Below are 12,571 nucleotides of genomic sequence, written 5' to 3'. Positions count from 1 at the left end.
TCAGGTCCCATATATTTTATTCACTCCATGTATGATCTGCCTGGCAGCTCAGACAACTTAATTTTCTAGAGTCCCTGCCGCTTCTCCTGGGGAGAGGCCTTCTGGGGCTCAGGGCCTATTCTGGAATCCGGGGGGCCACATTCAAGGCTAGGAAATGCCTTGCCAGGCGTCCAGTCGCCACTAGATGGCACTGCGAGATCACACGGATGGGGCTTCCATCAGGTTAGAGCTGGGCTCCACGTTTTCAAGCCCCTCCTCACAGTTACCAAGGTCTGTCGCCTTTTCCTAGGAAATATGTATGTGTGTGTGTGGGGGGGGCGGGAGGAAGTACGTTGGCAGCCTCTATAGTCATCATGGCCATGGGATTCCACGGATAGGGTCAGCCCCCAGTACTGCTCTCCCTAGAATCCTCAGATTCCCAGGGACTGGGGAACCGGGTATGGCAGGGTAGGGGTAGGTGAGGTGGGACTGGGCTAGCAGGGAGGGCAGCTGCAGCTCCTCAGGAAGGCCTGGTGGGCAGAGGGCTGCCTATGAGGAGTGCAACCAGGCTGGGCCAGTCAAGGGCCTGGGCCGATGAGTCCCAGGGCGGGAGGCTGCCTGGAATGGTGTTTGTGCCTTTGGGAGAGGATTCCAAAGCAAGGCAGGCACCTGGCCGCAGAGCACTGCCTCTGGCTACACCTTCAGTTCTGGGGATATTTGGATCAGGGACCTCCCCTGTGCCTGTAACTGGGCTCAGACTGGCTAGAGTGGGGCACGTGGAAGGAATCCTTCAGTGTCGGGAAGCCGGAGAGTGGTGCTTCCGTGGGCAAGGAGAAGCTGCTTTCAGCGTCGGGCTAGGGAAGAGCGTGGATGTTCATGCAGGGGTCCCTACGCCACTCATCTTCAAGGAACTCAAGTGACCTCACGGAGACTGCTTCTCTTTAACTTCAAACTTACATAACACTCCTCAGAGATGGCCAGGGGCGATCATTATTCTGTTTTCACAGATGGAAAATAATGGCTGAGAAAAGAGAATTAATCCTATAGTTAGGCAACCCTGGGCCCCTGGGAGGGGACCATGTCTCCTTGAGTGGAGTGACATCAGGGTTCTAGAGAGTTTGGCTGAGACTACAAACAGGTGTGGACAGCAGACATTATAGAAATGCCTATTGGGAGGAAGGTGACAGCTGGATCCTAAAAATGCTGAAAGTGGGAGGGCCCCAGAGGTTATCAGATCATCTGGGCCCATGTTTTTCAAATTTTTTCCACCACAAAACCTCTTTGTGCAGTAAATTCTTGAGGAAAAATGCACGGATGAGAGAAGAAAGCCTTCAGAGAGAGAGAAGAAAGAAGAAAACCACTTCAGCCTCTCCTTTACCCTGGCTTTGGGGGAAATCTGGGGCTCCAGGAGCATGCTTTTGAAAAACACAGATGGAGTCCTGGGGCCTCATTATAGACAGGAGGAAAGCAAGGGCATAGAGGGAGGCTGCGGTCACACAGCTACTGAGTAGCGAGGTAAGGCTGGCCCTTGACTCTTAGTGGCACTGCTTCCTGTTCAGGGAGCCCCAGGGGAGCTGGGTGCAACCCCTGGTGCAGCACCCACTCTGGGAGCCAAGGATGCTCTTCTTGCAGCCCACTGAGGGTGGAGGTGGTTACCTGGAAGGACTTGATGAAGGTCCACAGCAAGGTCCGGATTCCCTCCCCTCGGCTCAGCAGCTTGACCAGGCGCATGACCCGGAAGAGGCGGAAGAAGGTGATGGAGATGCGGGAGTTCTCCTCTGCGTTCTGGAATCCATCGGCAATAGGAGGTGGTAGTTAACACAGCAACAGAGAGGGGCGGGCAAGAACGAGGTGGGCCCTGCTCTGAGCAGCACAGCCCTTGGTTGGGGAGGAGGCCGGGCAGGGCAGGGCAAGGTTAGCTGCACTAGCTTCTCTGCCCTGGGCCATGGATGGGGAGGCCAGCTGCCCCCCTCTTCCAGGTAGACAACCCAGGCCTGACAACCTCGGCAGAGCCAAGCTGTGCCCAGGCCCCTGAGCCTATGACCCCGTTTATCAGTTCTCCCCTTTTCCCCTTCACTCCTGATTCTTAACCCCCTGGGTGGAGCTACCGAAGACTCCATAAGGAACTTCCATATGCTTTGAAATCTAGGCCGAGAGCGAGCTGCCTTGGGTGCACCCACCCTCGGCTGTGAGCTGAGATTGCAGCCGCAGCCTACGTCGGGCCTGGCAGGGTGACGTGCATCCCGAGTGCGATGTGGCGCTCAGCAAGGTGGCTGAGTGGGTCTTGGCCTCCATCCCAGCCCGAGGGGTGACGGCACTGGTGGGCAGGGAGGGCTGACAGAGAATAGGGCTGGAGTGGGGTGCCCACGGCAGGGATCTGGTGCTCTGGCAGCTCAGGACTCCGGAAGTCTTGTTGTGCCACCTCTTCCCACATGGCTGCAGGGACAGTGGGGATAGGGGTGTTGCTTAGCCCGCAGAGACTGTCTGTTTGCAAGCCCTTGCCTCACCTCAGACGCTGAAGCTGTTCCCCTGTTACTCCCCTCTGATATGGGGCTTCTGGGAGGCCCCAACCCTTTCTAGACTGTGGGAGATCCTAGAAGGGGTGGGAGGCACACTCGAAGCGAGCCCTAGATAAGTCCGGGTCAGGGTGTAGGAGGACAGAAGGATTCTGCTTAGGGCAGATCATCTCCTCAGGGTAGTCCTGGAGCCCAGGGACAAGGGGAAGGTGAGGAAGAACTGGATCCAGGCCAAGCCAAGTGGAGACAGGAACCCGGTGCAAGGGCTGCTGGAGTCTGCTGGCCGAGGGCCCTCCTCAACGTGTGGGACCCGGAGGGCCTGGGGCTGAGGCATGTGCCTGGCCAGGGCTGTCCTGTCACACTCTGCCTCCAGACCTGAGAACAACACGGACTGACCACCTCCCCCGTCCCTCCTCCAGCCCGTGCTGGCCAGAAAGCTGGAGCTGGGAGCCCTCCGCCCATTTCCCAGAGCTAGTGCAGCTCACCCAGCCCTTTTGGCACCAGGAGAGAACGGACCTTCAGGCTTCCTGTTACTGATCCTGTCCGACGCGACCCTCAAGGGAGGAGGAGTCTCCAGGTCACCGGCAGGGAGGATCTGTGCAGGCCCCCCCAACTTCTTGCTTCTCTGCTTTCTTTTGAATCATTTCAGGCCAATTGTCCCTGACAAGGTCCACACCTTGTTTGCCCCCCCTGAAAATCCTACTAGCGCCAGTGCCCCTGAGAGCCCCCAGCGGCCCTTTGTTCTAACCTGGTAGCCTGCTGACTGTCACGGACATGGCCAGTGGTTCCTGAGGCCACCCATCTTACTCTTGCTCCGTACGGGAAACCCACGAGGGTGGCAGAAAGCTCCAGAGGCGGTTTGCCCCTTGCCCGCACACCCTCGTTCTGCCCTGGGAGGGCTGCGCAGAATCCATGCCGGAAGGGTCTCTCCTACTCTCTGGACTCCCCAGACTGGGGGAGAGTCACAGGATCTCTTTGAGTTTCAAACCAGAGCTGCCTCAGATCCGCAGAGGGGGCCTGTTCCCCTCAGGCAGGGTGACCTGTGGGCTTGGGGTGGGGGGCTGCTCCACAGGCTGCTCTGGAGCCCGGGAGGGACAGCCAGCCGTAGCCCTGGTCCTACCCCGGGGCCCTACCCTGCCTGCCTATTTTGAAGCCTTTGATGCCCTTAATCTCTGCATTTCTATCATCCATGTATCTACTTGAAATTCTATTTTCTTTCCTTAAAAGGAGGTTGTGTTCCCCCAGAGGAGTAGGCAGAGAAGGCTCAGGGTTTTATAATTCAGCTGTCAGTTCCACCATGTTTGGGAAAGGAGAAAAAAGAAGAAAGAACAAGCTGAAGTGGGGAAGTTCAGCTGCGAGTGTCAAGAGTTTGAGAAGTTGGTGCCACAGGGGCATCTGGATTTGACGAGTTGAAAAAGAAAAGTCAAGCGTGCAGTTTAAATTCCATGCTGGGTTCAAATCCCCCACCCCGTAAACTCGCTCCTCCCCACCTCCCAGTAGCTGCAGTTTCCTAACACTCTAGGAGGATAAACACATTTCTACAGAGACACAGAAATGTCCTCCAAAAAACCAAATGACAATGCAGGGAGTCAGGAGACCCCAGGGGCCGCCTCTGGGAAGTAGGGTAGGATGCCCAGGTTCAGCCTTTTCCTGGGCGGCCTTCCAGCCGGCCTGGGAGGGGCTGTGTTAGGAAGCACCACCCGCCGACCCAATCTTGCCCCCGTCCGCTTTCAGGGAATCAACCCACTCACTTGTCCTTTTAAAAACTCACACTTGACTCCGTTTTGAAATGTGTGATGGCAGATTTTTAGAGAAGCCTGTTCCAAGGAGACGTCAAGGTCACACCTGGCAGCCTCTATCGCTTTAGGCAAAGCGGATCACAGTCCTGTATCAGGAATGCTCCCATCAAACCCCTGAGTTTGTTTTTCTGTGTAGCCTAATTTGAACGAACTTCAGGAATTTAGAAAAATTCATGCCTGGATGTTCAGCTGCACTCTCAGTGATAGATTCCAGCTTACAACCTTTTACTTTGGCCTTAAACTCAGAGCACACAGGAGGCCAGTAGTTACAGACACTGCATGGTTCGTGGAAGTCATCGCCTGACTTTCTGTCTCCCGCCTGGGTCATCCCTCTCCTTCCTCTTTTCTGCAGAGCCCCTGATCGTGGCGCTCATGGGAACCCACTGCAAATTTCCCACATCGGATTAAAGCTAGAGACTTTAGCCCGTGAAGTCCTCAGAATGTTTAACAGGAAAAGACCCTTGGGTCCACTTCTCTCCTGGTGGCTCATTAGATAGTCAAGATCACAGTGAATGATCACCCAAAGGAAGGCTCAGGGAGGGAAAGGAACACCATTACACAAAAGCACGTCACAGCTCACACATGACCGGGCAGGCGAGGTGCAGGACAGACATGGCGGCTACATGCAGTGGGAGTGAGGCTGGGTTCCCAGAGATGCCGGGCATCAGGGTGGGTGAGAGTGGGGGTGTTAGAGGAGGGTCACAGAAGCTAAGAGCGTGGTCAGGAGGGTCGGTCTTACCATAAAGGGAGAGCATTGGGTATGTTCAGCTGGCTTTAAAGAAAGGCAGATAGAAATAAGCTGTAATGAGTCTCCAACGAAGATGCCTGGTACTCTAGGTCTTGGCTAACACAGGAGCAACACCGTGGCAGGAGAGGGCAAAAGGAAACAAGTGAAAGAAATACAAAGCACAGGCCTAGCAGGTTCTGGGACATCACTGTGAGTGTGGGCTCTGCACAGATGGGTCTCCTCTCTAGGGATGACCCGAAGGCATTGTCTACTCAAGACCACTGCTGGCCACGAATGAAATAATTCATGCGCTTGTTACACAGGAGGTCTTCTGAATTTTGTAGGATTTTTTTTTCCCCTAAAATGAGTTATGTGTCCTAAGATAACCTTGGAGGGGTTGCACTTTCTGCATTTTAACTCACCCCAAGCATTGCCAGCTGGAGGAGAAAGGCTTTGCTTATGTCCCAGTGCATGTCCCTGCCCAAACATTTGTGAGCAAAGGAGGTCAAGGGCAATGACCCTTGAATTTGAGGGGAAAACTCAGTTTTAGTTTTCACTGAGGAGGCCCCAAAGAGGTGGTCCTCAAGCTCTTCTGTATCAGGGCTAGTCCTCAAGCTCAGGCTCAGGAGGGAAATGGCCCCACTCAGCTACTAGTCTATAGGTGGGGAGAGCCTGGCTCATTGGTGTGAAACAATGTTTCTTACGTTTAAAGCTCTGCACATAATTTAGGATGTTATTATTAACACCCAAAATAGCTGTTCTCATGGGTCTGACTGCTGAGTTCATTTTGAGGCAGGAGCTGAAGAAACCGGCCACTAGTGAGTATCCCACATCCACCTCCATTCCTTGAGCCCGTATCTGGGAAGGTTCTCCTATGCTTTGGGCTCCAGCACTCAGAGCTCAGCTCCTGATTGGTCCTGATCATTCTGAGCTGTTAACTCTTTCTAGAAGGTCCTGACTTTGCTTTTACCCTCCACTTTCAGATGGTTGCTCTTGTGTTTCTGTTTTTAAGGTATAAACGAGGAAAACATGTAATGGAAGTTTTGAAGGATGGAAATGTGCACAACTAAACATTTACTTGCAGACTGAAAATACTTCTTTGTTAATGAATTTCTCAGCAAATTCCTTTTCTTCCCTACAGCAAATTGGTAAGATGACCTTTTTCAGGAATGATGGAGATAAAGGGTGGGGCAAGGGAAGAGAAAGGAAGGGACACCTCTCCAGTCCCTTAGAGAGCACATTCTAGATCTTGGTTTCTGCTTCAGGAGGAATACCAGCTGCCAAGTCAGTCCACAGGCCTGGAGCCTGTGGAATCACTAGAATTTGGCTAGCAGGCTGAGAAAGAACATAGAAACTCAGATGCACGCACACACACACACACACACACACACACACACACAGCCACACACGGAAGACATCTCTAGCTGCTTGAGTGCTTGTCCTCCCGTCTTAATAGCTTAGGAGTTCTGTGTTTCTAGAGCTTCAGTAGGGGAGGGAGTGTGAGTGTCAGACGGAGACAAATCTATAGTACATGCAATGCCAGGGCATCAGAAGAGTTCTCAGCAGGCCTGGGCTGTTGCTCTCCTCTTGGATCTATCCTGAAAACTGTCAAAGCTCCCCATCACTCCTAAGAGAGTCCTCTGGGTTGACCCCATCCAGAACAGGACCAGAAAGACAATTTAGAGAACCCATTTGTGTCCATGTATTCTAATAACCTTGATTATATCTTAGTATTTTAATAAGATGTACTGAGAATCCTTAGGATACAGCTCTGTAGTAGGAGTTAAGAAATCAAGAGGAGCAAGGGAGGCAGTAGAGAGAGGAAGGATGGGGCTCTCTGGGACTCCTACTTGGGGTTCCCAGCGCAGGTAATGATAGCTCTCCTAGGAGTCACACTTTGGGAGAATCTGGAAAGTCACAGACTACTTTCTTTTTTGGGCCTTAAGCTATGCTATTCAGAGGGCACTTTTGACCTGCTATAGCAGTATTTATCAATGTCTCATGTAGGCCTGTTTATATTTGAAGAACAATGTTCATAGGATCCATGATCTCAAAAATAACTAACCATTCATAATAAAATCAGAAAGCAACCACTGGGTGACTTCTAAGTGGAAACAATAGGAAAAAGCCTAACGTAGAGCCCTCACCCTCAGAGAAGCCACAGTCTACTGACACACTGCCAACCCCATAAGGACATTTCCTAGATGCTCTTGTGCAGTCATTCCAGTCTCTGGTATCTTGCCCGGAAGCAAGTGGAATCCCTTGGTGAGCTAGAAGGGGAGACTGGACCTACTGGGTCTGGGCATCTGCACCTTTAGCCCAGAGCCATGTTTGTGCTGTTTGCCACTCTCTGGGATCCCCTGGTACCCCATCTTAAAAGACCACCTGGTGCCGCTTCTACTTCTTGAGCTAAATTCAGAAATGGCTGGTAGCCCAGAGTACTCACACCCTTCACGTGTGACCCTTTCTCAGATTTGTTCCCAGTCCCCCTGAGGTGGCTTATAGTTCCCTTCTCTGTGGTTCTCCTGGGGAAGAAGGGCAGAAAGATTCCCCAAAGACTCATGCCCCTGAGCCTGGGGACCCACCCATACTACCCTTCTAGATGGAGCCAGCAGAGCTGCTTACCTACTTTGAACATTCTGGCCGAGTCTTCCTATGGTGTTCTACCCAGTAATGGTAGGCACTGAGCGGCCAATGATTTCATCTTTCTGTTCTAATGATCTGGCAGTTTCCAAGGGGTTTAAAGATATTGGGCAATTAACTTAATTTGTTTGTGTGATTGGCATAAATGAAATAAGGTGAGGCAGAGGTGGAACATTTTCAGAATGAGTCCTGGCTAGCGGTTCCAGCTAACTTCCAGCTAACAGGCTAAGGGCAGATTGAAAGGAAAACCCAATTACCTTACTTCTCTATACTTACACATTACCTAGGTTTGGTATAACTGGCAATGACAACATGAGTGGCATTGGGCAGCAAATAGGAGATATTCTCTCGAGAACTGTCTTTCTGAATTAAGTACAGGATCAAATGAAAAGTTATCACTCAGTGGATGAAGTCTTAGTTTCTGGAATGTCCTCATTGCTCCTTTTCATTGGGGGACCGTCTTTAGACCATGCATAAGACACTGAAGGATGAAACTCAGGAAGCATCAGAGGCTGGTGAAGAGAGGGGATGGAGGAGGGGATTTTTCCAGTTGTTAACATTACATAGTCTCTGGTGAACTAAAAGATTGTTGAAAAATAGCTCTTAACCATATAAAAAGGAGACCTTACCTTTCCTTTCCCTCCCTCCTTCCTTCCTTTTTCCCTCTCTTCTCTTTCTTTCTTTCTCTCTTTCTTTCACATAGCCAGGAGGCAAGGATTACTAGGGATTAAAGGCTAAGTAGTAGATATCTAGGCTGTAACATTCAACCAAGCTGTCTTCTAGGATATTAAATGCAGGTTACCTTCTGATTCCCTCCAGGGAAGGCTGGCTCTTGGCTAGGTCATGAACAAGCCCCACAGAACAGGTCTGCACAATCCATTGGTGCCATTGAGATAATGGGTATAATATTAGAGTCACTGAAATTCTACATTCCTCTGGAACATGAGTCAAAACAACGTCACAGGAGCACGTAAGTTTTTTACTAGCTGCCCTGCTACAGAGCTGTTGATTTTTTTTTTAAAGTACTCTTGTCCAGAACTTAGGGAGTAGATCAAATATAAATTCCATTTCAGACCACATGAAGATCTGGGTCCAGCTGGCATCCCTCCCTACTCCCCAAACTCCATTCTATGCATTCACTGCCTCTAATCTCATCTCAGTTTGATCCGCAAGACAGGAAGTCTGGTTCAGTTACAAGAGTGTCGTGGGATGGTGGAAGGCTGAGAGGTTGGGGTTTTGTTAGTGAAAGTCCAGTTATCTAAGTTGGGAGGATGATTATCAGTCTGGTACACATGAAGAGAGGCAAGGGTCAGGGGCTTCAAGAGACATTGACGCCACCTTCATGGTCAGGAAGTGTAGGTCAAGTGTAGATTAAGATGAGGAGGTCTTCATTATCCTTTTATCTCCTCTTCCAACCAGGAACCAAACTGTGGCCCTATAGATGTGGAGGAGGTGAGAGATGCTGAATCTTAGAGCCACCAGAGATGGCAGCAGGGGAGAGAATTTTAAGAAGGCCAAAGTAAAATATGTTTTAAAACTGGAAATCCTCTGAAGTTGCATGAAGAACTTCTTTGCTAGGGAGACGCAAAGCTTAAATAAGCACAGGTCAACTCAGATACACAGAAGCTGAGGGTAGATGGCAATGGCTTTCAGATTTCAAATTTAAGCTGAGGGTAGAAGGCAATGGCTTTCAGAGTCCTTAAAGGAAGGAATTATAGGTAGTTGAAAGCAGTTCTTAGATAGAATTTCCATTTTGGTCTGTGGAAGAGGTCTTTGGTCTTTGGAGATGGATCTGTGGAGGGGGGTTCTAAGGAAAAGGAAAGAAGGGGGGATTACAAGGGAGGCAGAAACACTGCACAGAAAAGGGCAGGGAAAAATGAAAGAGAGCCCAAAGATGAGGCAGTGGAAAGAGCAGCCTCTCTTTTCCCTTGTCCACCTGTCCACCATGTTGGAGACCTCCTGGCTTGCGTCTGTTTCCCATGGTAAAATTCTAGTCAGAAGGAAAAGGGAGCTTCTTGAATCTTTGTGATTATAGACACACAGTTGAAATGCCTCTTTGGAACTTCCTTTAAGGTCTTTGGCCCCAAGGGAACTGGTGGAGAGGTACAGAGCAAGGGGTTTGCTAGTTCCTGGCTCACTCTTGCTCCTCCAGTCTCTGTGGGTTAGACTGCAGAAGGTGGACAGCGGTGACCACTGTTATTAGCTGCCCAGTGGCTAGCTCACATGGTTAGTCTCAGGGGTCACTGTGTTAGTCACCTGGAGCCTGATGGCTCCCCAGGTGTTATTACCCGCCAATAATTCATACTAAACAAGAGTGATGAAATTGTCAAGGTAGTTTTATCTTCCCTTGGGGAGGACAACCAGTATCCTTCACTCAAATGACAAACAGAAGGAACTCATGAAGAATAAATGAATGAAATCACTTTGTCAGCAGCGATAACAACATCAATGAACTCTCTTTGAGAGAGAAAGGGAGAGAGAGAGAGAGAGAGAGAGAGAGAACATAGAAGCCCAGAAGGACAGAGAAGAAAGGGGGACAGAGAACAAGAGTATGACTAAAAGAAAAGACACACTAAATAGAAAGAGTAAATGGTGCAGGCTATACCTTCTAGTGGTATTCGTGGGCATTTTTGAACCCACCTGGGGCATAGATCTCTCACATTCTCTTCCAGCTCATGGAATGTTCTAGATACCTTTGCTTGCAGCTTTCTGGCAACCACACTGACAGTAGCTTGCTAGCCTGTGGGAACTAAAGCAACAGACACTGGCTAGGCCCAGATGGCTGTCTGGCCAAACCAAGGGAGTATTGTGACAGCTTCCTTCCACTCTTCTATTTTAGGGGAAAGGAGAGGGCTGTGTGTGGACAGAAAAGATGAGAATAGGGAAGGAAAGGGAAGAAAATTAGAGGAAAAGAGAAAGTGAAGGAGGCAGAAGGCAGAGGGCAGATGAGTCTTGCTGGGTAATAATGGCCTAAACACTCAGGTAATCCAACGCAGGCTGAATTAAGAACCCCAACCAGGATGTCCAGACAAAGAGAGGTTTCCATGGACCTCTCAGGTCAAGCCTGCAGGGCACTTCTCAATGTCACAGCTTTGGAAAAGCTTGTCCACCAGGCCACTTTATCGGGCCTGACTTCTTATCGCAGCTGATCTTACAGTGCTCTGTGGTCGGCCGCCCATACAGCAAGCCTTGCCTCGCCTTGCAGAGGCCTGGGAGCTTTCGAAATGACTCCTGCATTGCCAGCTAGACTGCTCATAGTCAGACACACTGCTAAATCTCCAGAGGCCGGCTTTATTTCCAAGCAGAGTAGAAAACTGCCTTTGTAGAGAAGCTGGAGGATGGGGGTAGAGACTTTCTCACTCAGGTGTCATGTTCCTGAAAGTCTTACATTAGACACACCAGATGTCCCAGATCTCCAGTCTTTAGGTTGAGCATTACTGCCTTCTCTTTAAGGGCAACGTTTCTTTTTGGAAGGGTAGTTTACTTAGCCACTACCACTCTAGTAAGAATTAGTACATTGGAAACAGGTCCCATGGTCACCATGAGTTTTGTTGTGGGGCTGGGGGTGGTGCTGAAAGTGGGAAGGGGGCACGGAGGGAGATCCATGAGCAACAGAAGAAGGGATCCAACAAAGGGAAACAGAGGCGTAAAGAGGTGTCAAGGATCGAGTCTGTCCCACCCCACCCAGTTTAGCCTGAGACCACCAGTCTTGATTTAATCTCCCTTAGAGCCAGCTTTGGCCACACCGACCACTGTCATATATATAGACGATGTCTGGTTACATCACCTACACTAATGCACCTGATGGGGAGTCAGCGGCCAGGTTCTCGGTTGGCCTTGCTATTAGCAAGCTGTGAGAATGAGCGAGTTGTTTCCTGCCCCTGGCCTTCCATGTCATCTCATCTCTAACATTCATGGATGAGGCCCCCCGAGCCATTCTGGATGCCTCTTCTGCCCACACCCACATCCAGTCTGTCAGGAGATACTGTTCTATTTTCACAACAGATTGAGAATCTGACCATTTGGTACCACTTCCAGTGCTCCTGCTCTGTGGCCAGCTCCCCTCGCCTCCCATCTGGGTTCCTGCGTTTGCCTTCTGAGCGCTGTTCTGGCTTCCACCCCTGAGTCCTAAAGGCAGCAAGGTGGTCCTTTAGAAATGCGTCAGACCGTGGGACCGCTCTTCTCAAAGGAACCGGTGTCTTCCCTTCTTGTTCAGTATAAAAGCCAGAATCCTGTCCCTTGTCCAGTCGCCTCTTTCTGTGCCCCTGCTCTGTGTGCTCCAGCCACCGTGGCGGCTGCTTCTGCCCGGAAGCTCCTCTCCCAGATATCTGCACGCAGCTCCTCATCGCCTTCACACCTTTGCTCCATGCCATGTCCCCTCCTCAGGAAAGCCCATCTTATTGGACACTGCACCTGCCTTCCCTGTCCCCGCTATCTCTGATCCCTCTAATGTGATATAATTTCTTCTGAAGCACTGATCATCATTTAGCCCACTGTATGATATTCCTATTTTCTAGACGTATGGCTCATCGTCTGCTTCTTCCCTCTACCCTGGAATGCCAGCTCATGAGGAAGGGGCTTTCATTTTGCCACCGATGTATCCTAGGTGCCTGAGATAGTGCCTGACACACACAGAAGGTGAGACCATAAATGCAGTGGGATGAAGAAGCGATGGCCTGGGATGGGTGGAGAACCCGTTTCCTGAGAGGGAGGGGGCACCACAGCCTATTGGTGAAGGCAAGGAGGGAAGAGAAGGCATTTGCGAGGACAAGAGTATAAATTGCGGGGACAGTTTGAGGGCAGTTGGAGTAAATTTGGGATTTGGTGAGGGAAACGAGAGTTGATTTCTGTAGTCTTAAAAGAGTCAAAGATGATGAGTGACAGGTGAAAAGCCCTCATGGATTCCT

At 50.5% G+C, this 12,571-nt stretch overlaps 1 protein-coding gene across 46 annotated transcripts in view; it reads right to left on the bottom strand.

Moving 5' to 3' along the window:
* The window catches only part of CACNA1C (calcium voltage-gated channel subunit alpha1 C), a 708,196-nt gene that overhangs the window by 51,968 nt on the left and 643,657 nt on the right, over window positions 1-12,571 (bottom strand). For 34 of the 46 annotated variants that reach the window (XM_032844463.1, XM_032844462.1, XM_032844465.1 and 31 more), the window contains 2 exons: window positions 5,034-5,066; window positions 1,636-1,764 (listed from right to left, as the gene is read on the bottom strand). In XM_032844463.1, coding sequence (XP_032700354.1) covers window positions 1,636-1,764; window positions 5,034-5,066 — 162 coding nt within the window. The remainder of the gene's footprint in view (window positions 1-1,635; window positions 1,765-5,033; window positions 5,067-12,571) is intronic. The other 12 variants (XM_032844471.1, XM_032844509.1, XM_032844491.1 and 9 more) reach the window with 1 other exon arrangement.

The sequence above is a fragment of the Lontra canadensis genome, unplaced genomic scaffold, assembly GCF_010015895.1.
Source record: "Lontra canadensis isolate GAN:19392208 unplaced genomic scaffold, GSC_riverotter_1.0 scaffold153, whole genome shotgun sequence".
In the NCBI taxonomy this organism is placed as follows: domain Eukaryota; kingdom Metazoa; phylum Chordata; class Mammalia; order Carnivora; family Mustelidae; genus Lontra; species Lontra canadensis.
The sequence above is the reverse complement of the archived record's forward strand: the minus strand, read 5'-3'. Positions and strand labels throughout refer to the sequence as shown.